Source organism: Oryza brachyantha, chromosome 7, assembly GCF_000231095.2.
Source record: "Oryza brachyantha chromosome 7, ObraRS2, whole genome shotgun sequence".
NCBI classification, from domain to species: Eukaryota; Viridiplantae; Streptophyta; class Magnoliopsida; order Poales; family Poaceae; genus Oryza; species Oryza brachyantha.
The window spans coordinates 8,251,245-8,273,747 of NC_023169.2; the positions used below are offsets into that span (position 1 = coordinate 8,251,245).

The 22,503-nt window shown below is 39.2% G+C and overlaps 2 protein-coding genes across 7 annotated transcripts; both read left to right on the plus strand.

The window, feature by feature from the left end:
- Positions 1 to 947: 947 nt before the first annotated feature.
- LOC102719408 (F-actin-capping protein subunit alpha) lies at positions 948 to 4,937 on the plus strand. The gene is made up of 10 exons (XM_006658438.3): positions 948 to 1,094; positions 1,201 to 1,316; positions 1,662 to 1,751; positions 2,455 to 2,519; positions 2,621 to 2,782; positions 3,200 to 3,278; positions 3,408 to 3,485; positions 4,290 to 4,364; positions 4,443 to 4,478; positions 4,598 to 4,937. The coding sequence occupies exons 1-10, from the start codon at positions 983 to 985 to the stop codon at positions 4,703 to 4,705; spliced, it is 921 nt and encodes a 306-aa protein (XP_006658501.1). The 5' UTR covers positions 948 to 982; the 3' UTR covers positions 4,706 to 4,937.
- Positions 4,938 to 8,228: 3,291 nt separating this feature from the next.
- LOC102719133 (tRNA N(3)-methylcytidine methyltransferase METTL6) lies at positions 8,229 to 19,062 on the plus strand. Of its 6 annotated transcripts, XR_001550634.2 has the most exons (8): positions 8,229 to 8,626; positions 9,326 to 9,432; positions 10,815 to 11,023; positions 11,106 to 11,194; positions 11,350 to 11,452; positions 11,527 to 11,669; positions 13,023 to 13,300; positions 13,591 to 14,073. XR_001550634.2 is itself a non-coding variant. In XM_015838997.2 (7 exons), the coding sequence occupies exons 1-7, from the start codon at positions 8,393 to 8,395 to the stop codon at positions 18,680 to 18,682; spliced, it is 921 nt and encodes a 306-aa protein (XP_015694483.1). In that variant the 5' UTR covers positions 8,229 to 8,392; the 3' UTR covers positions 18,683 to 19,062. The 6 variants fall into 6 exon arrangements, 5 of the variants coding, with proteins under 5 accessions (XP_015694483.1, XP_015694481.1, XP_015694482.1 ...); XM_015838997.2 differs by lacking the exons at positions 13,023 to 13,300; positions 13,591 to 14,073 and adding an exon at positions 18,647 to 19,062; XM_015838995.2 differs by lacking the exon at positions 13,591 to 14,073 and having other exon boundaries at positions 13,023 to 13,584.
- Positions 19,063 to 22,503: the final 3,441 nt, after the last annotated feature.

Consider the following 22,503-nt stretch of genomic DNA (forward strand, 5'->3'; position numbering starts at 1 on the left):
TACGATGACTAGCAATAATACAAGTTCGATTGGAATATTAGACTTAATCAAACAAGTCCTGGTCTAGTCGATATGATTATCGGGTGACGAGAACTTACTCATGTACCAGAGATCGAACCTAACCGATGCAGCCCAACTGAGAGCTCGCTCTGTCCAGAACTGCAACTAAGGGTGGCGATGAAACATTATACTCATATATAGAGATAGGTTACACGGGCTTTGGGTGTACATATTTATACGATTCAAAATTCAAAAATTGATCATCGTAGCAACTAAAGGATTTTTTTAAACATTTCCTTAGGCCCTTTTGTCTGTACTTAGGCTTATTGGCTTAAGATTTTAAACCGAATTTTCAGCTTATATGATTTATAAGCCAATGGCTTAAAAGCTTTAAAATTAATAGTTGGTTGCTGCCTCTATTTCAAATAACCCAAAAAAGCTACCCAATATTAATAGAGTAAGAGTGACTTATGGTTTTGAAAATGCCTAATAAAAATTTGTCTATGTTAAACAATTTAGAAATACTTATATTTCAGAACTGAGGTAGCATAAGATTTTTGGGAGTTAAGTTAGCCCTTAATATTTGCTGCTCAAATACTAATCGGCCGTTAAAACCGAGCTTTTCGTTAACAACAACTCAAAAGCTGACGTCTCGTCCGTCCGATTGGTACGGGGATCATCGTCCACCAGTCACCGCACCAGATCGATCAGACCTCTCCCGTTCGCTCGCGTCCCTCTCCTTCCCCATTCTCTCGTCCCAGATCTGGACGTCGCCCGCACCACCGCTCGTCCATTCGCCGGCGGCCGGCGCACTGCCCCGGAGATCGTAGGAGCACTGCACCAGCCCGACCCCACCGTTCGCCACATTGCTGGCCTCCTGCTCGTCCCACAGGGGCGCCCCCTCGCTTCTGCCCCCCCCCCCTGCCCTCTCCCGCGCCATCGACGTCGCCGCCCCGCCCCGCCGCGTCACCCGGGGGCCCGAATGTCGGAAGGCGCCGGCGCCGGCGAGGAGCTCAGCGACAGGCAGAAGAGGGAGATCGCCGTCTGGTTCCTCTCCAACGCCCCCGCCGGCGAGATCAACTACGTCGCCAAAGGCAACCACCCGCCCCCTCCTCTCCTGATCCTCCGTTCGCGATCTAGCTCTGCCCCCCTCCCCCCCCGTTGTGGTAGTTTGATTCCCCATTCGACGTGGGTGCGCAGATGTGCGAGCGCTGCTTGGGGACGATGCGGTCTACGAGGCCGCCGCAGCGGAGGCCTTCCCGGAGTACAACAAGGCACACCTCGTGTCCCTCGAGCTCCCTGACCGCAGCGGTGATGTGAGCACTCAGCATCTCCTTGCCTGGTTCTGCCTTTGCGTGTTCTCGCCTGCTCGAAATGGAGTGTTATAAGGATTTTTTTTATTAAAAAAGGAGTGTTATATCCACGATGGGATTGTGCTTGTTTTAATTCGTAAATCTGCAATTAAAACCTAACAAATCTCGCTTTTAGGTAATTAAGTATCTGGACTGCATAAATTCAATACGGTTGGGGACTGCAGAGCTGTAATTTGTGGCATAACCTATTAGTGTTTCCCATTTTATAAGCACAAAGAACAATACGATGCCTTAACTCTCGATGGTGCTATCTGGCCAAACGTTTCAATTATGTGCCCATGCCTGCAGATAATTATCACACCATATGGGGAGCTTGACAAGAACAATTATCTGGATCCTAGGACTGCCCAAGTTGCTACAGTGGATCATATTAAACAGGTACTGCTGCAGACTTTCATGTGCTTATCCTGGCTTTAGTTCTTTTGTTAACTATTCATATTAATGTATAATTTTATAAAATATAAGAGTACTAAACAATGGATGGTCATCTCAAAGTCTGAAGCAGTTGCATGCCTGCAATTTATATGGATGGTATTAAGCTTGATGATTTGAAAATTCTGATTCATTTGATGAATACTAACTAAGAAATGGGTCTCATTCACTGGATGTTGATACTGAGCTATCTATATAGTTCACATATATTAGTATTGTAACTGGACTCTGCATGTTGAAGTTTGAACCCACAAGTTTCTAATTTTCTTATTTACAGCATTAACTGAGGAATAAATGATGACCATAATTATGAATTTTCTGGACATTTATTGAGATACTTTTTTATGTAATGGCATAGATGTAGGGAAAAGAGCTTTTCATCATATCTCAAATAGTATGTTCAGCAGCAGCAATATTAAGCATCAGTAGCTAGCGTCACAGGTTTGTGCCCTATCCATTTTTAATTAACTAGTCTTACCACTTGGCAATGGTTGCCATTCTCTAACAACAATTCTCTAACACCAGAATTGATTGAGATGTTTGGTGAAGTGTTGGTTTTGGATAATATTCGCTGTAGTTCCCTTTTATTTTAGTCTTGATGTGCCTGCATTAATTTAAGTCGCCATTTTTATCACTTCTATGTTAAAAGCATTGCACAAAATTGAGGCCAGCTGCTGATGAGGAGCTTCCTTCAGCATACATTGAAGAGTACAGGTACCTCATTTATGTTACCTTTTCCCCCAAATCCAGAATTCTTCAAATTCCTCATTTACATTGCTAGTCAATTTATGTTCCGTATTTTTTGTTGTGTACAGGAATGCTTTGGATATTGAATTATCCAAATATGTTGGTGAAGCTTATCCAAAAGGGATATGTGCCGTTTATTGTAGCAGTGGAAAAGATATAGAGGGACCAGGAGCTGATTTTGGTTTGGTAGTGATTATTTCTGCTGCTAGACGTAGTCCACAAAATTTTTGGTATGTTGTCTGAGTCTGCAACTTCTCTGTTAAAGATGCTTGCTTAATTTTCTCTAATCTTTAACCTGTTTCTTTTGGTTCCCTTTTTTTTATGTCCTCTATGCATTTCAGATCCTTATTGCAGTTTGTAGAACATTTTAGCATTCATATGAGAAACTATTTCGTATTCACCTTTTGGATCATACATTTGGACATTTGTGAGTGTTTAATATTTCATTTTCCATATGAACTAATCATGGGTTCATGGATATGCTCTTTTATCATCGTTGCACAATATTATGGTATGTTTAGAATTGTGCTCTGGCTGAATCCTTGCTTCATGTAATCCATGTATAGAGTGGCTTAATTCCTCTCCTCATAGTTTGATATTTTATTATTTATTTACTGATGGAAATAACTTTATATTGTGTCATCCAGCAATGGCAGTTGGCGCTCAATTTGGACTCTGGAATTCAATGATGGGTCACAGTTTGTTGAAATTAAAGGGAAAATACAGGTTAGGTTTTACTTAACTAGCAATAAAGCATGGTATTAATGTTATTGTAATTTTGAAGTCAATATCTTATTGTATGAATAAATTTGAAGTCAATAGCTTATTGTATGAATACATGTGCATATATACCAGGTAGGCGCTCATTATTTTGAAGAGGGAAATGTACAGCTGGATACGAACATTGATTGCAAGGACTCCACCATATTGCAGGTTAGTTCATACAATAATTTTTCAGTCTAACATGTTCGGATGGGTTGATGGTATCTGCTTCTTCTGACCTTGTCACAGTAATCATACAATGTTTCATCATTTATTATTTTGCTAGTTTATTTGAGCTAATTTAATTCTACAGTTCAATATATTTTCTAGAAAAATTGCTCCTGTCTTGTTAATAATTTTCTAGTAAGTTTTAGAGAATTATGTGTCTACATGCGTACCCAGAATGCATATAATGTATGTGGTCTGCATTAATGGATGAAGTTTTTACGTTACAGATATATTTTCTCAGAACTTCAAATTTTCCATCTACACTATGCTTGATCATGTTAGTGCCTGATACTTTTGATTGTTGTGGATACTCCATTTTCAAAGTTACAAACTGTTAAAACAAGAGGTTGAAAGTTTATTTATCCGTTTTTCTTTCCTGGGGTAAACAGAAAGTATCAATTCAACTTACGATTTCCATTTCCTTGTTGGATTTCCCAAAGACCTGTTGTTTTTCTTTAAAGCTTAGTTATATTTGAGTATAATTTTTAATCTAAAAAATGGCATGATTAGATTTGCCCCTATTTCTTTTTCGTTTTTGGTTGTGGAGTTTTTCCATGTACCTGTGGGTTATTCTTGTATCTGGAGCACTTGTTTACGTTAAGTTGTAAATTTTTGTGTAGAGCTGCATTGAGTATGCTTAAGTCCTTTTTGCTTTCTTCCTTTGTTTTTCTTTGTTTTTAATGTTCATCAGGCTGAAAAATGAGAAACCCCTAACTGTTCTTTTCATGTGCATAACTCCTGTTTCAGTCTCCTGAGGATTCTGCCGTTTCAATAATTAACATCATTCGGCACCATGAGTCTGAATATTTGTCATCACTTGAGGTTGAAATCTGTCTCTACTGTTTATTTAAAGCTTATTTGTTGGCATAATGAATAATGCTATTCTTTTTATGTGAATAGGAATCATACCTGAATTTGTCTGATGCAACCTTCAAGGTACACCAAGGAGGCAGTAAAAAAATTACAATTCTCAACGACAGTCATAACGCTAGTGAATTTTGCTTCTACCTTTATTTATTCTCTGCTTCACCTGTGTTATTTATTTTTGTGCACAGGATCTTCGAAGAAAACTTCCGGTTACTCGTACTCTTTTCCCATGGCACAACACTCTGGCCCTCAGCCTTACAAGAGACCTCGCCAAAGAACTGGCTATAGGGAAATGAAGCTTGTGGAGTCCAGGTCATTAGATAGCTTGATATGGAATCTTTTATCTCCATGCTATGTGTTGTTCTGTAGCCAGCAATTCTCTTTTGATTTATGGGCTTCCACAAATCCGTGTAAATCAAGAACATGAACTTTTTTGTGGAGAAGTTGCATTTCAAGAATATATGATATCCTCGTTCATATGTTGATCGTCTGATATGTTAACTTGTCTCATGAGCTATAGCAAACCGGAGTTTTTTTATCGCAGAAAGTTGACGCTTCACGCGACATCGATGCCTCAGGGGTGCTATGATCTTGTAACTACCAGAATTTTGATCGAACGTCTGTATTGCTGCCTACTATAATTTAGAACAAACCGGAGAATCAATATTTTAAGCACCTTTTTAACTGCGCTGCATTGGACTACTGAACTCTTCTTGTGTATATAGTGCTTAGCGTGATCATGTTTTTAAGTATATACTTAAGCACATACCATTGAAGGTGCCCTAACATGAGTCCAACACATCCTTAGAGCATCCCCAACAGCTCATCTAAATTTGATCATCTATATCTTTATTCGGATGATCATCTAAAACACTTTCATCCTTTATATCGCTTTGTACTTCGATAGATCTGTTATCTGCTAATATGGATGACATCCAAAAATAGGTGATGAAATAGATATTTTGCTGGAGCTCAATTTTTACTCTTCATCCTTTATTTCAATATGGAGAATGGGATGGATGAGCTGTTGGAGATGCTCTTTGGATACACTCGACAGTCGGAGTTTCTACGTCTTCCTTCAACTCAAATATGTTTTTTTAGAGAGAAGATGCATCCCCATCTACCTTCACTCTACGTGCGTTAATGTAATATCCTGGGTTCCCTGAGCCAAAGAAATCAAAACCAAAAAAAAAGAAATCGTAATGTTAAGTCAAGAGTTAATTAAACAAAGGATATCATTATAATTTTAGAACTATTTGAAATATGCCACTTCATACCCATTCGGTGCATTTAAAAAAAATCTAGACCATATTGCCCCTATGCTGTTCACTACCACTTTATAGGTGCAAAGGGCAATTTGGTCCAAATTTTTTTTCTAATGGCATATCTTAAATAGTTCAAAAATTATAATGGTATTCTTATAATTAGTTGAATTGTAATGACATATTTCAAAACTGACAAATTTATAATGGTATAGATTTAATTAACCCATTATTATATGATATTCATTTATTATAAAAGAGTGAGACTAATCATGGTGAATCTCAGTTGATTGCCCATAACCGTGGACGTGATTGTTCAAAAAGACTGAGCTTTACTACGATTAGTCTCTTTTTTTTCATAATAAATGAATATGGCTAATTTGCTAGTGTAGATGGGAGAAGATAGTATTGTTTTGTTTAGCACAATATTAGTGGCGCTGGTAATGTGTGGTTTAGGACGGTATTAGTGTTGATTGGGCCTAGTGGAGTATGGTGTAACACTGGCCAGTGATTGATTCAATTTTGCCTAATAACTATTAATGCTTTTTCATTGCTAAATAAAAGGTTTCGAAAACATGGTTTATGCAAAAGTTATCCATGAGTTTTTTCTTTGTACTCCGTATGCATCTATTACTGTATTAGTCGACATGATTGGTTGAGTACGGTAGGTGGTACTCAAACTTGCACTTTCCCCTTTTCCCCAGAAGATGACTACAAGTTGGAGGAAGTTGGTTCGGCATGTTAAGGTTTTTCTTCGCTCAAGGAGGGGTCTGTTGTTGTTGCCCAAGTTCAGTTCATTTAGTTCAGTTCCGTTGCATTTTTGTAAGAGTATTACCACCTTTTTCGTCGGTTGATTCGTCATCATGAACCTTTTCATTGTCAGAGTCTTCCCTATCCATAACATCAACAATTCTATGGTGTCTCTCCCCCTCATCTGCTATTCCTGCTGGCTCACTATCTTTTTCATATGAACTTTCATTCTTCACTTTCTTCATTAGATGCCTCCTACTTATCCCCTGTTTGTTCATCATCCCTGGTCCTACTTGGGCCTTACTACTACTACTACGATAACACTATGGTATTGTTCTCCATGACATACGCTGAAACAAGAATAGAAGGCATCTATCCTTATTGCAGTGTATTCTCGACGTCCCATCTCCAAGTCCTAGTCGAGTTCATAGACATCAACATTCAAAAATAACCTTTGACTATCGGACTAACTATAACATAGATGGTATTGCCTGGATTCGGGGTCAAATGAAAACCCCTCGTTAACCAATTCTATGCTGATATGAAGCTCATATCAGCTGGTATATCAATGCTCTTAAGAGTTGACCTAAACTGAGATAGTACCACCCCATATGGACCATAGAAAAATTTTCCTTCAGCATGTTATAACTGAAATTACACTGTATTTGACATATTTGTCAAGGAAATAAGCGAGCCCAGTTGAAACATATTTTCAACTATTTTTGGAGGCACTCTATCTATTGTTTGCTGCATAATAAATAATATCCTTCGAATTATAATCTCGATCCTCTATAATTGTCCATCTAATAAATGTCATGCCTAATGGATAATTAAATCAATAGGAACTAATTTAACTAATGCCACGGTAACACCGAATGGAATATGTACGGATTTATCTCATTAAACGCTACTATTACTACCTTATATGTTCTATTAATAGTAAATTTTAACTAATTCTAACCAACATTTTACGTACTAAGGCTACGAATAAAGCAACAATACAATGTACAATGTTTGAATGACTTATCGTCGTACGACCACAGAAACCGGTAGGGCTTTGCCACTTTTTCCCCTCATGGAACCCTAACGTTTTCTGGAATTTGATAGGTCGAGAATGAACGGGGGGGGGGGGGGGGGGGGGAGAGGGCACATCAAGCCTTATATAGGATGTGGTATAAATCATTCACCTACTGGGTGAGAAGGAGTCCGCTTGCAAAAAGGCCACCTTGGCACCCTCTCGGCTTCCCTGATTATTCTGTGGGGCAATATTGCTTGGCCTTAAAACGTCTAGCTATAGACTATAGAACGACAAAGGGACCATTTGTAAAATAGCCAGGCTTGGGGGCTCATTTTGTAGACGATCCCCTGCTAGAGGATAAAATGACTAGCTATTGTGCAACAAGTGGGTTGCTTGCAAACTTCTTAGCCTTTGTCCAATGATTGCTGCCCTCTCCCTCTCGTTGTTCGCCACATATGATACCACGCCAAGCTCACGGGCGCTGAGAGACTAGATTTGCTATTTTTAAAACAAAAATCTACTCCATCTAATTTTTATTTGACACCGTTAACTTTTAAATATACGTTGGACTATTCATCTTATGAAAACATCATATAATTATTAATTATTTTTTATAATTTGATTTACGTATTAACTGACTTATAATTTTACACATTTGGATAAAAAAATGAATAATACAATGGTAAAATCAACGACGCTGAATAAAAAGAAAACCATTTTTTAAAATAAAATTTAAAATAAAAAAATCGCCAGTCGCCGCCTCCGCTTTCCCGTTCCTCTGGATTCAGGATTCCCAAATTCCCGAGCCGCCGCCGCCATCACCGCAGTATCGCTTCCTGCCGGTATCCCCTTCTCTTCTCTTCCCGGTGCCATCTCCCCGCCCCGCCTCTTCGCCGCCTTCGTCTGAGGAGGCCGGCGTATCCACTGGAGTACACAAGAGAGCCTTGCCTGCCATGGAAGGGGGAGGCGGCCAGCGAGGGAGCTCCAAGCACGCGGCGGGGGAGGCGGAGGAGTACCATTGCCACGACTTCCAGTGGGAGGACCTCCGGGCGGAGGTGGAAGCCAACCCTGCCTTCTCCTACCATCTCTCCCCCTTTGCCCCAACCGCCGGCACCTCGCAGCCGCCGCCGTCCTCGGATGCCTGGAGGAGCTTCCACCGTCGCCACACATCCGGCAAGTTTTTCAAGGTTCCAATCTCCGACCTTCTCAATGTTACCGTGAGCCGATGTCTTATCATCATTATTGTTTTTTGATTGCACATGTGCTTAGGAATTAGGTTTTCGATTATGCGATATATATGTTCTTCATCGATGAGGCCTTCACACTTGTTGGAGAGCTGCGTTGTTGTGCCATGAGTTAGACAGGCAAGAAATCGAGGGACTCACATTGCCTCTTTGTTCCACTGTTTCTCAAGTCAAGAAATCAGAACAAAACTTCCCATGATGATGCAACCCTTGCATTGATTGATAGATGGTCTGTAACATACTCTATAACTTTGTCGCCATATCTTCCCATTAGAGACGGGAGTTTCGAATTACATGATGCTCTGTTCATTCCCTAGGTCATTTCACGGTTTCAGGGCCTCAGGGGCAGTGTCATCACGGCTGTTATGAGTCTTGGGTCTTCAGTCCTAGACTATTATTTCATTATACAGGGGTGCTGTTTACAGCAAATTGTTAGGTGATCTTTTTGTCCACGGTTTCCAGTTTTCTACTATTGTGCTTTGGTACAATGATATGAAGAAAATATCATCTGCACTCTTTCTATTACTGGGTAAGGATAATTTGAATTGATGTAGTAAGACATTATAACTAGAATTTTAAGAGAACAAGGTAATTATACTTACTTTCACAAATCAGGCTAACCTGATCATCTCACTTTGCTAGGAAAGGAGGTATTTGCTAAAGGAATTTCCAGAACTCAACAGCAAAGGTAGTGAAAATGTTTTAGAGGTGGGATGTGGGAATGGAAGCACTGTTGTTCCCATTCTACGGTAATATCCTCAAAACATTGTTCTATTTTAATAAGAAATATTTATTTACTGTTATAGAATAACTAAGCATTCCTCTGGTGATCATAGTAAATAATTTAGATAAAATACATGCATTTTTAACACACCGAAGAGTGACCAAACAGCTAAGAACAAGTTTTATAGTAGAGGTGATTGTTACCTCTAATTCAATACACATCATCTACTTATCAATTAAAAGTTAACATATACAATGCACTACCTCTAATACACTAGCCCCAATATACTATATATTTATTTTATTCTTTTGTAACCCATCAACTCCGCTCTTTATTTATAAGTTTTTGGAATTTGTATAGAGGTTTCCCCTTGCATGAGAGGTGGCTCATCCCATCTATCCTTCTCTCCGTCACCTCATCATCTAATCTCAATGATATCTTGGGGCTTGTGTCAAATGGTCTATAATACTTGTTCTAAGACAAAACTGCCAGTATGCCTGTCAAACCTATTCTCTTGATATTATTATTTTATTCAGTAAATCTTTAGGTAAATTTCCTGCTTGCTTCTTAGAGTTTTTGCATTTCCAACTTCTAACTTAATCATGTGCATGTTTCTCATTGAAGAAAATCTCCAATCCAGCACAAAGTAAAAGAAATAGACTTCATTCCCCACTAATCCAGCATAACATCAAAGCGAATCAAGTTATCTCCATGAGAAGGTTATAATCACATGAGGCTATTGGCATGCAGCTGATGTAGTCTTTGACTCTAATCTTTTTTCTACTTTATCTGACTGTTCTGCAGTTAAACAGTTATGCTTTATAGCTGAGAGTTTGGAATTTTCATCTTGATGTATGATAAAAGATACTTAGGCATATGGAAATTTGGAAACTTTTCCTTTCAATTTCTTCTTCTGAAGGTCCGTCCATCATACAGCATCATGGAGTGTAGAATTTTTTTTCCTTTGTTGCCTTTTAGTTTGTAACATCGGATGATTACACTGTTATTATCTCATATTTATCAATAGCTAGAAAAAACTTGTTAATTTCTGTTTTTTCCCTGAAAAGCCTCTATTTTTGGTTTGCCACTCACACAACTTTCTGCTATGTGTCATTGTGTTTCAGTAATCGGTACAACTGATGACTCTCTTAAGAAATTTTATGGCAAACTGGATAATGCAATATTGGTATAAACGGCTTCTGTACTGTGTTCAAGTGATCTATAGTGGATCAATTTAGATGTACTGATGATTGATGAATCTGTACCTCATGATCTTTATATAGATTAAAAAAGATTAAATTTAATAAAACCACAGGTATTAGGGATCAAATTCACAAAATCACTTGTGATGACATCATCACTATTAACTTTTTATGATGACATCGTCACTGTGTATTCTTTCTGCAGCTCTAGTCCAGGCATTACTGTCTATGCTTGTGATTGTAGCAAAGAAACTCTGGAGAAGACAAATGAGATTGTGTGTAACACAAGAGGAGTTGATGTCAAGGATAGGTTCCACCCTTTTTTGCTGGATGTTTCAACGGAAACTTTTCCAGATTGGTTGTTCTGCAAATCCTGTCGTAGTTCACGTGCGAATGGTGTTGACCTCTTACTAAGTTAATTATTTTCTTTCAAATATTGATTTATCTAAATTTTCTCTTTACATAATGTTGGTTTCATGGTACCCTTCCATTGCAGGTTTGAATAATTGCAATATGATAGAAAAACTCCCTGCCTTTCTCACAGATGATCAACGTTGTGTTGGCGGCATAGATTTTATCACTATGGTTCGTGTCACTATCATCACCCTCTTTTTTGTCAAAACACTTCAATTAGCATTAGCATGTTGTCATATTATGAGTTCTGAATATATTTTGTAGGAAAGCCACCTCTTCACTATTTATGTTCTTCTTTACATTGGTTTTGTACATTTGCCTTTCAGATATTCACACTATCAGCCATACCTCTTGACATTATGCCAGCTATACTAGAACGTTGTGTATCTGTTCTAAAACCAGGTGGTCTTGTTTTGTTTAGAGATTATGGTAATGCCCTGAACATACTATTGTATTATATATCATTGATAAGCAATCTTGCTCACAGCTCTTTATTGTATTAGGACTCTATGACATGACGATGCTTCGTTTTTTACCTCACCAAAGAGTGGGATTCCGGGAATACATGCGCTCGGATGGCACCTTTTCATACTACTTCACATTAGATGTTGTGAGAGAACTCTTTCGTGCTTCTGGACTATTAGAGGTAACTCTTCTTTGTTTTGACATGTTCTCTCAATTTTCATTGTACTTTCAATTTCCACCTTTCTTTGCCCATCCATGTGCCCCTCATGTAAGTTTGAAAGCTTTTATGAATTAAGTATGGGAAGAATAACCAATATGGTCCTTGAAGTTTGCTCTTGGGACAATTTAGTCCTAGACCTTCCCTATTGCCCAAAGAAGCCCTTTAAAATCTGTTATCTAGACTAATATAGTTGTTGGGCCACCAAAATCACCATGTCAGCATGCCATGTCATCTTCTATCCTTGTACCGAAAAGAACTGGGAAGCTCGTGCCATGGAGTGGTTCATATTGAGCTTGGCTCAGATCAGCTTGACTTGTAGTCATAATGAGCGGAGCTGGGCTAAACTTTAGTTCATGAGCTGTTGTTTAGCTCGCTACTACAAAAGATCACCATCGTAAAACAACAAATTTAAAATTATAAAGGTGATATAAATGACATAAAACTCACTAATGAAGCTAACTAGCTCCGCGAGCCAGCTCACGAGCTAGGTTTTTATCTTATCAAGGTTAACAAGCCAAGCGGAGCTAGCTAGTTGTCTACTCCTTGGAAAGGAAGAAAACTAAAAACAAGATGAAAAACATAAGCGCCAATAATTCCAACAATTTTTAGTGTGTCCAGTCAAGACTTACAATAGATTTTGTTTCTTTTCCTTTTCTATAGTACTCCCTATATATTTGAATGTATGACACTTTGATTTTTGGATATAAAGTTTAACCATTTATCTTATTCAGTTTTTTTTGGAAAAATAATTTTGTTGACTTGTTTTATTTCTATAAATACTTTAGGCATGCTATATATTTTGAATATTTGCACTAATTTTTTGAATAACTTGAATGGTCAAACGTTGAGTCTAAAAGTCAAAACGTCATGCATTAAATCATGGAGGGAGTATATTTAAAGGTTAATTGGACATTTCACCATAAATTTTGCATGAGAGGATCACATGGCAGACAATATGGTGATTTCACGACCAAGTTGATCCTAAAGCAAAACTTGGGACCATATGGACCATTCTCTCTTAATTATGTATTTGTTCGATTATTTATTTCCTTCATTTCCTTATTGGAACTTCTGTGTATATGTACTTAGTGCATCATAATTGGTCGTTATCAGTATTAAATTACCTTGTGCAAAACCAACTTATTATTATATCTGTTTCACTAAAAAAATATCCTGCTTCATATGATTAAGATCATGAAATATCTTTTTATTTCATTATGCTTCATTGTGTTTGAATTGTCTTGGTTCTTTGGTTCAGTTTCTTGTGCATACAATTAACGAAACTCTGGCTTGCATTTACGCATCCATGTGCAGTTGGATCTCGAGTATTGTTGTGTCTCATCAGTGAATAGAAAGAACAGCAAGAAGATGCAACGGGTATGGGTCCATGGCAAATTTCAAAAACCCACTGCTGTTTAGTTATGAGATAACTACCGTCAGTGGATGTACTAATGTGAAGGAGACCTTACATTGTAGGGTTTTCTATCCTGTCACTTGTTTCCTGTGGGCCCTGGGCAAAGAAATCATGGCCTAGGAATTTAAATTTAAAATAAACTTGAATTCAAATTGATGCAGAGTATCAGTTGCGACAGGTAAACCTACTGTTTCTACACATTAAAATTACTGAAAATACTGTACTCCGCCATGAACGCATTATCTGAATGGAGAAATAGTAAACCTTCATAGCAAGCCAACATGACCTTTCATTACTTTTTAGGTTATGCCCGAGAAATAGTTAAGTGGAAACAGAACCATATGATATAGTCTGTAAAGCTTTGTCAATTTGGGGATGTGAGCCGTGTATATAGAACATTTACAATTAGACAACTTCACGCGGAACCATGTAGGTCTAACCAATGCTTGTGTATGGTGTAACTTGCAGAAACAGAAGTATATCAACTATAATCGAGAACATGACAAGGTGTTTATCGTCCGATCAATCCCATGTGTTAGAAAAATAATTTCTTTTAAAACCGCTAGCTGGAGTACACTGCACCTTGAACTGAGCTTGGAAAACGATAGAAATGTTTCAGTTCCCGTAGAAGCACCTTTGGCACCACGGAGGTTTGAAAGGGCATGACATGTACTTGCCTTGTATACGCTGTTAACTATAGAAAACCATGACATGAAGAAACCATTGTGGGACCCGACTCTAACAAATGGCTTAGAGTGGTGAGATTTGAAATAGAATTTGTGCATGATAATCTACTAGTTGGTGTAGGTGCCATTGAGTAAAATGGGGCTATACTAAAGAGATATATGGATAGAAATGTTCACAATCAATAAGCCATGATTAGTGGTGAAATGGTTTGAACAAATTCAAGGCATTGTTTATGATAAAACTCTCAATCATAATGCTAGTCTATTCGGATCATTTAAGCAATTGCTCCATATTTTGATTATGAAATATGGTACATGGATGTCAAAATAGCTTTCCTTGGTATTGGTTATGATAAAACTCTTAGTCATAATGCAAGCCTATTTGGATCATTTTAGCGATTGCTCCATATTTTGATTATGAAAAATGGTAGATGGATGTCAAAATAGCTTTCCTTGGTACTGATTGTGATAAAACTCAGTCATAATGCTAAAGCCTATTCGGATCATTTTAGCAATTGCTACACATTTTGATTATGAAATATGATAGATAGATGTCAAAATAGCTTTCCTTAATAGAAAACTAAGTGAGGACGTGTACAAGACAAAACCCAAGAGTTTTATCAATTTACAATTAACTGGAAAGATATGCAAATCGCAGAAATTCACTTATGGGTTGAGGTAGGCTTATCGGAGTTGGAATTTTCACTGTAATTGAAGTAGTAGAATGGTTTGGTTCCACATAAAAGAACAACTGAACAAGAGTGTTGCCCTTAAAAAAGGCAAGTGGGAGCACTTGTATTTCTAATCTTACATGTGGATGATATATTTTTGATTGGAAATGATATTTTAATGTTTGAATCCATTCAGACATTATTGATTTTTATTGAAAGACCCACGGAAGATGATACACATTTGCATATGAAGATCAATAATAAATCAATGATACATCAAAGTGGCTAACTAAGTATATACATTAACACGATATTGAAAAGATTCAATATGCAAGACATCAGGAGTCACAATTTTATCTGTTTTTTTATTATTTTTGCTCCTTTGGTTCCCTCGTGGAAAGACCCTCATACCATATGATAGCTTGTTGATGCTTTCGTTTCAAAGCCACCCTCGTGGTTCCACGAAATACTAAACGAAGAAGGCAAAATTCTGCCTTTAGGAGTAGCAATTTGAACATAGAAAGTATAGGGATTTACTGAAGAAGCAACAACCCCTTTGAACCTCCTCCATAGGGCCTCTGAAGAGGACATCACTACTTTAGATACATAGGACACTCCTCAAGTTGTTCTGCAAGCTCCAATCACTAGAGCACGTGTGTGACAATTGAATTTATGGGTGAGCTCGTTACTAAGTACTTTATGTGATTTTGATAATAAATTACTACCCAGTGATTTTATTATGATTAATTGAGAAGTACTTAGGGAGGAGCTAGGAGAAGGACAAGACTGGCAAGGGCATTGATGTCAAGATAGAGGCCCAATTCATATCGTGTTCAGGTCAACTTTGAGATTTAGGAGCAGGTCGCACTAAATTGGTTGCCTAGGTCACACCCCCACTCTGTTTTAATGTTCTATATATGTATGGAAAGCTAATGGGATCATCTTACAAATCGATCTAGTCTCATGCCAAAATTTCTTCAAACTCAACGGGAATCGTCCAAACAATAGAGCATTCAAAATATATCGGGGTGAATCACCGTCTTTTAGGTTGTTGGGCCTTGTATCCTATTAGAGTCCAATAGGGATGCATCCCAGGGTCCTTGGCTGATCATAGGTCCTTTATATTCCGTAGCAGAAGTTATGGTTTGTTTTGCTTAGATTGTCAAAGTTATGGTTTGTTTTGCTTAGATTGTCAGAAGCCCAACTTGTGAGATTCATCTATTTTTCGCAATGTATTCAGATTGCTTCTTCTATTGTCTTGTGTTCTCGAATCTCTTGCATAAGATAGCCTTATTGGTGAGGAGTGAAAGCACATCAACACTTTGTTTCACGGGGTTACCCCAGCCCGTCGGCAACACCATTCGATCAGATCACATTACCAAGTGACCTGGCAACAAGAACTATTGCACGAAAAACATGTGCTTCGAGGTGGCTGACTTTGAGACCACCTACCATGCCATCATTGGAAGACATGCATCAACAGACTTCATGGTTGTCCTGCTTTACACTTATCTTATGACAAAATATCAAGTCCCCATGGTGTTATTGCCTTGCGGAGTGACGTTAAGCAACCTTTTTCCTGCGATGATGAAAGTTGTTAGATGGCACGGTCAAGAGGCACGAGTTGGCTAGAAACAAATCAGAGCCATGTCCTCGCTCCTGTCCGACGAACAACGTTCTAGCAAAGAAGACAACTAAATCAGGGTCGGGAGAGTAAATGAAGATACCGTCTTACCCGTCCAATGCTGCACTAATCAGCACCGAGTTAGATCATAAATAAGAACTTGTGCTCGTCACCTTCCTCTAGGCAATGCTTAGAAACCTTATGATATATTTGGTGTCTTTAGGGAGGTGATTGAGTATTCTCTTAACATCAAGCTTGACTTCAAGCCATTCAAGAAATAATTGCGAAGATTCGCCCTAGATAGAAGGACACGATCAAGGAAGAGCTGACCAAACTCTTGGCTGCCAGACTTTCATCAAAGAGGTCAAGTACCTAGGTTGGTTGGCAAACCTAGTCCGGGTCAAGAAGAAGAGTATGCAATGCGTACATGTGTAGATTATATGGACCTAAATAAAGCATGCCCTAAATATTAGTTTAGTTGACCACATATCGATCAGGTTGTTGATTCAACTGCTAGGTGCAAACTACTTAGCTTCCTCGACTGTCACTCAGGGCGTACTTTTACATCACAATGTCGTTCGAGTTGAAGAATGGAAGAGCAACTTACCAATGCATCATTCAAGGGTGCCTTCATTGAGTTGAAGAATGGAAGGGCAACTTACCAATGCATCACTCAAGGGTGCCTTCGTTCTCAAATCGGGTGCAACGTGGGATGTCAATTTCTTCAAGTTGTTAAAGAAGAGCAATACGTTCCAATGGACATCCGAGGCACATCAGGCCCTTGGAGACCCCAAGAAGTACTTGACTACACTAATGTTGGCTTTCCCTTATCCTAATAAACAACTCCCTCTATACGTATCGACCATTGCTCAAGTCATAAGCCTAGTTATAGTAGTCGGGAGGCAGGAGGAAGTGCTAGTTCAGAAGGTGGCCAGTTTACTTTTTTCAGCAAGGTGACTAACAATTCAAAGCTATGGTATCCACAGGCTAGTGGGGTATTTTCAAGCCCATCCAGTTGCTGTCATAACTACTCCCTCCGTCCCTAAATATTTGACACTGTTAACTTTTTAATACACGTTTGACTATTCGTCTTATTCAAAAAAATTACATAATTATTAATTATTTTTATATCATTTCATTTATGGTTAAATATACTTTTATGCATATATATAGCTTTACATATTTTACAAAGAGTCAACGGCATCAAATATTTAGAGATGGAGGTAGTGTTATCCACTAGAGGAGGATGTCCTGCACAATAATAAGGACGTCCACATGGGATTCAAGCATCTCAACTTCTCTTGAGCGTGAGCCTCCCTATCGGCTAGTTGAATGTGTTGTGTGTAGAATTGTCGTTGGCAGCTAGAGTTTACTGGTGCTAGGATCCAAACAAGAGAAATACAAAGTTACATGGGATTCAAGGAGCTGGAGTTCCCATTTTACAAGAATTTTTTCTTCTTATGTTGACCTGCTCGATACGAATGGAGATGAGTTTATTTGATATTCCTACCACTCTTCTTCAGAAGGATACATAACAAAAAATGATTTAAACAAATAACTACATCTGGCTAATCCCTACTTATTATAAAAAGGAGTAATGATTCTGCCACCAATTATTTGTACGTCGTCACTCACGGGCCACACTCTACAATTATATATATATAGTAGAGATGTACAATAAAAATTATTATTATCTGTAGCAATGCATGGGCATTTTTTTCTAGTCAATGTTCATTTACATAAAAGATAGAATCAACTAAAGAAGCTAGATGAAGATCTAAAGGAAGACACTTCAGTATCATGCGAAACAAAAATTTTACAGCCTACATAAAAACCTCTTGTCATGAGATACCGAAGAAAAACTCGTGTAAGACCTGGCCGTTCAATGTAACAAACCTAATGGTAATGCCAGTGATATATGCCCTTTCAGTCAATCATAAAGATAAAGATGATGGTATCACATTTTGCATTTAGAATGAAATACTATTTTGTTTCTTGAAATAGATAACTTATTGTATGGCGCTGATTAGGACTTTCAAGATTGTGTCACCTCATGGTTTACCCCTAATTAGGTGCTTGTGGGATTTGGGTAGTCAAGCTCCCAAAAGACCAAGTAATTAGCCCTTGAGGCATATTTAAACTCAGATAAGTTTGTATCTGTGCTTATTCTTTATGTTAATTAGTTTAGTTTCCTACGTTTGGTTCAATATTGCTTAGAAGAAAGTGTGGACTTAGTCGTTTTTCTAGGACTAACTGAATACATGTATAGGTTATGTGATTGAGATATATGATACTGATTATTTGGATCGAGTCTCTTGGGTACGCTTGTTGGTCGTCACCATTGAGTGGTTTTGAGAGACATGACATAAAGGATTGCTAAACTATTATCATAATTATCTATTTCGCACGTACTTCTCAATACCTTTGGTTATTATATTTGAAAGCATGTGACTATTATACATGTATGGATCACACTCGTTTGAGTATATCTGATGGTTATATCAAATACTAGATGATATAATACTCGGGGCATTTATGTGCAGAAACAGAGTGGATGCGCTCGACTAGGGAATGACTAAGGTGGGCCTGCATGGGGATAGCCTATGGGAGAGGGCCAGGGAGGAAAAGTCCTGCGTGATGCAATTTTATAAGAAGTTTTTATGTTCTTGATTTAAAATTTTTAAACTTTAAATACTGAAAATTTAGGATATATGTCACGCACCATGACCGGAACATCTTCGGTGATGTGAAAATCGGCGACAGCAGTGAGGTGCGTGTGCATGTAGCGCTAGAGTACATACCTGGATGAGGTAGAGCAAGCATGTGGTCTCTCGAGGTTCCACGCTGCTCACAGTTTCACTCGGAGGCAACTCAATGGTAAAACATATGCAACATGTTTTTATATGCCGTCAACACCGTCCTTAATTGCTAGGGATGGGGTCCATAGGCACGTGCTGATAAGCACGGACACATACCAAACAAAATCAGACTACAATTTTTTTAAAAAATAATCCCGATCCAATAATTAATCTCATGATTTAGGCTCTCGCGGCAACGGCGCGGCCGCGTCATTGGCGTGAAGCAGCCCAACCAGCTCGGCGTGGGACGCGCGGAACGCCTCCATCTGCAGACGCGGCAGCGCCAGCCCGACCTCGAGGCCGCCGTCCCCGTCGCTACACCCCCCGAGGGTCGATCGCTTTATATATATATATATATATATATATATATATATATATATATATATATATATATATATATATATAAACTAATATGTGAACCCATAGAATAACTTATTTTGTGCCTCCCGCCTGCCTGCGTGACCTCCTCTCCCGTGGGCCTAAGCGGCCTGCGCTCCCACCGTTGTCCAGCGCATGCGAGAAGAAACACAATCCGTCCAGCGCACGTACTAATACAAGATAGAGACGACGAGACTAAAGTCATTTATGCTCTCTTGCTCAAGTGGTAATCGGCAATGAGTCTGAAGGCAGCTCACGCATGTTCGATCCTCACCATATCTATGGTATAATACACATCGATACATGGACAATAAAAAGATAATATATTAAAGTGAACTTAGCTAATTCGGTTACGTTAATTTCGATCGATCCACCCTATCTAGCCTATCTATCTTACTTGACGGAGCCACCCTTTTTGTTGCATGAAGAAGGGTGTGGAATTCTCCGCTTGGTGATGATCACTTTTGTGGGATACCTATACCGGGGGTATCCAGAGACTATACAAATACGTACAGTCAATGGGGTACCGAATAGGAAGGAGAATATATCTGTACGGTGTTGGCTAGGAGTCCGGTATGTACCGGATTACATGCTGTGTACTTCGGACCTGAGCTGTAACCAAATTAGGATAGATCTTAGTCTTACTAGATTAGGACTCTGTCATATTGTCATATCTGTAACCCTTCCCCCACTATATAAGGGGTACGGGGTGCCCCCTTGAGGGCAACGGAATTCCATCTGAGGAATATAATCGCCAAGCAGGAGTAAGGTATTATCTCGCTACGTCGAGAGCCTAAACCTAGGTAAATTGCTTCCTTCTTCATCTTAACCATCGAATTCCGAGCTTGGTAGCCACCCTATAAGTTTATTGCCGACACTGAACGTCGACAGTTGGCATGCCAGGTAGGGGGTGCGCTATCTTTCTTTTTCGATCTAAAGCTCTTTTCAGCGAAGTTCGATGGACTTTAACTCGGACATCATGAAGAGGAAGTTCCCGCTGGGCTCGACCTTCAAGTTCGGCGGCATCAGGCTTCAGACCGACCAGTTCGGTGCGTTGTCATACACCGACTCAAGCTCCTCCGACTCCGATGAGGAAGTCTGTCGGTTCGAGCCTAACAAAGAGGCATCGGGACATACTTAGATCCAATCTGGGTCACACGACACCGAGATGCTTTCTCCTAGTTCGGACTGACAGGCAAACCAGGGTGCAACTCCGATGGAGGTGGAAATCAATCCCGAGGCCATGCTGACTCCTTTGGTCAACGCCTCCGAGTCCCGGAGCAGTACCGGAAGCTTCGTGCCGCCCCGAGAAATCTTCGCCGCTAGCAAGCCGGCGTCGCCTTCTTGTGCAGCTAGATGGCAAGAGGAGGAGGCGGCCTGACTAGCAGAAGAGTGCCGACTCGAGGAGGAGAAGGAACGCCCAGGAGCGAGAAGAAAAGGAACGACAAGCCACGTGTAAGATCATAGTCATGATCAATATTTTGCGATGAACAATTGGCTTGTAAATTGATATATTTGGTTTGGAAATGTTATGGTGTTGGTGTGAGTGTGTGTGACTAATGTGGGTCAGGTTGCGATATCTGTGCCCGAAAACAGTTTGTTTGTCTCTGTGTGCAGTTGACTTGAGGTCAACTGTGGTCAATGGTGAGGGCCATGACTAGGTTCAGGGAGGAACTGAGGTCTGGATGGCGAGGACCATGACTAGGTTCAGGGAGGAACTGAGGTCTGGATGGTCAGGATGCCATGTGACATGGTTGGACTAGAGTCGTGATTCTCGGAGGTCAATATCAGTCAACGGCGGTGTGATCGTGACTAAGCTCGGGGAGGAGCTGAGGTCCGGACGATCGAGGATGCCGGGTGATGATGTTGAATACGAGCTGACACATGATGGAGGAACACCGTGTGAGATGGAATCGTAACAGGCTTAACATGATGTGCGTGTGAGCGCCGGAAAAAATGGTAGAAATTGCGAAGAAAATTGGAAGGAAACGATGTAGGTAGAAGGAAAAAAAAAAGGGATGCTACAGTAGCGACCGCATACTGTTCATGTTTGGTCACTGTAGCACACGGGTACTGTAGCGCAGAGGCTTGATTTTGGGAAGTTGGATTCTAATTGGAGATAGTTTTCGAGGATGAGTCCTATTAGTATAAGGAGTCCTACTCTTATTTGGTGATAGACTTTTCGGTATAAATAGAGACCGAGGGGTATGCCCCCGGTGTGCTTTTTGTGAGATTTAGTTGTTGATTCTAGATCGACAATTTAGAGAGGAGTGCTATTGGTGCACTTTGTAAATACCAGTTGAAGCAAGAAAGTTCAGATCATTCAATCTACAATTTCTACTTTTATCTACTGGTATTTCTCTGGATCTTGACGATCTGATCAGCGACACAGGAGCGGCGCGATCAAGTTAATCTCAAGAGCGGTGCGACCAGATTGGCGGCACAGGAGCTGTGTAACTAAAGATAATCTCAGGAGCGACGTAACCAGAGGTAATCTTTTATTTCCGCTAAAAGATTTTTGGGTTTTAGTTCTACCTACCATTCACCCCCTCTGGTAGGTCTGTTTAACTCTATTTCGATCCTACAAGTGGTAGTAGAGCCTAGTTTGCTTTTTTGATCTTAATCGATCTTGATCTTTTATAACATGTCTATCGATATGTGTGTTTTGATGTCATGTGCTTTAGTATGTACATAAAAAAAGAGATTAGAAGAAATAGAAGAATGTTTAGAATATCAAGTTGATTTTCTAACAAAACACTGCTTACGTTTATCAAATTCTTGTGAAGATTTAACTGCTCAAAATAAATCCTTGATTGATTTGAATGATGAACTTAAAACTTCTCTTGCTAGCATGACATCTGAAATTAACGCTCTTAAGTGTAATGCCTCTACGTCATGTGATTCTTGTGTTGCTTTACATGATGAGCTTGCTAGTACTAAAGTTGAAATTTATAATATTAAGTCCTTAAATAAAACTGAATGTGATTCTTGCACTAAGATAATTGCTGAAAAAGAAAAGATTAATTTGGCATATGTTTCATGTGTTGATCAGTTAGAAAAGGCTAAAGCTGAAATTAATAAATTTAAAGCTGGCTCTTATAATATGTGTTCTTTGATCGCTACTGCAAATGATGATCCAACTTCTTGTAATCATGATAAACTAC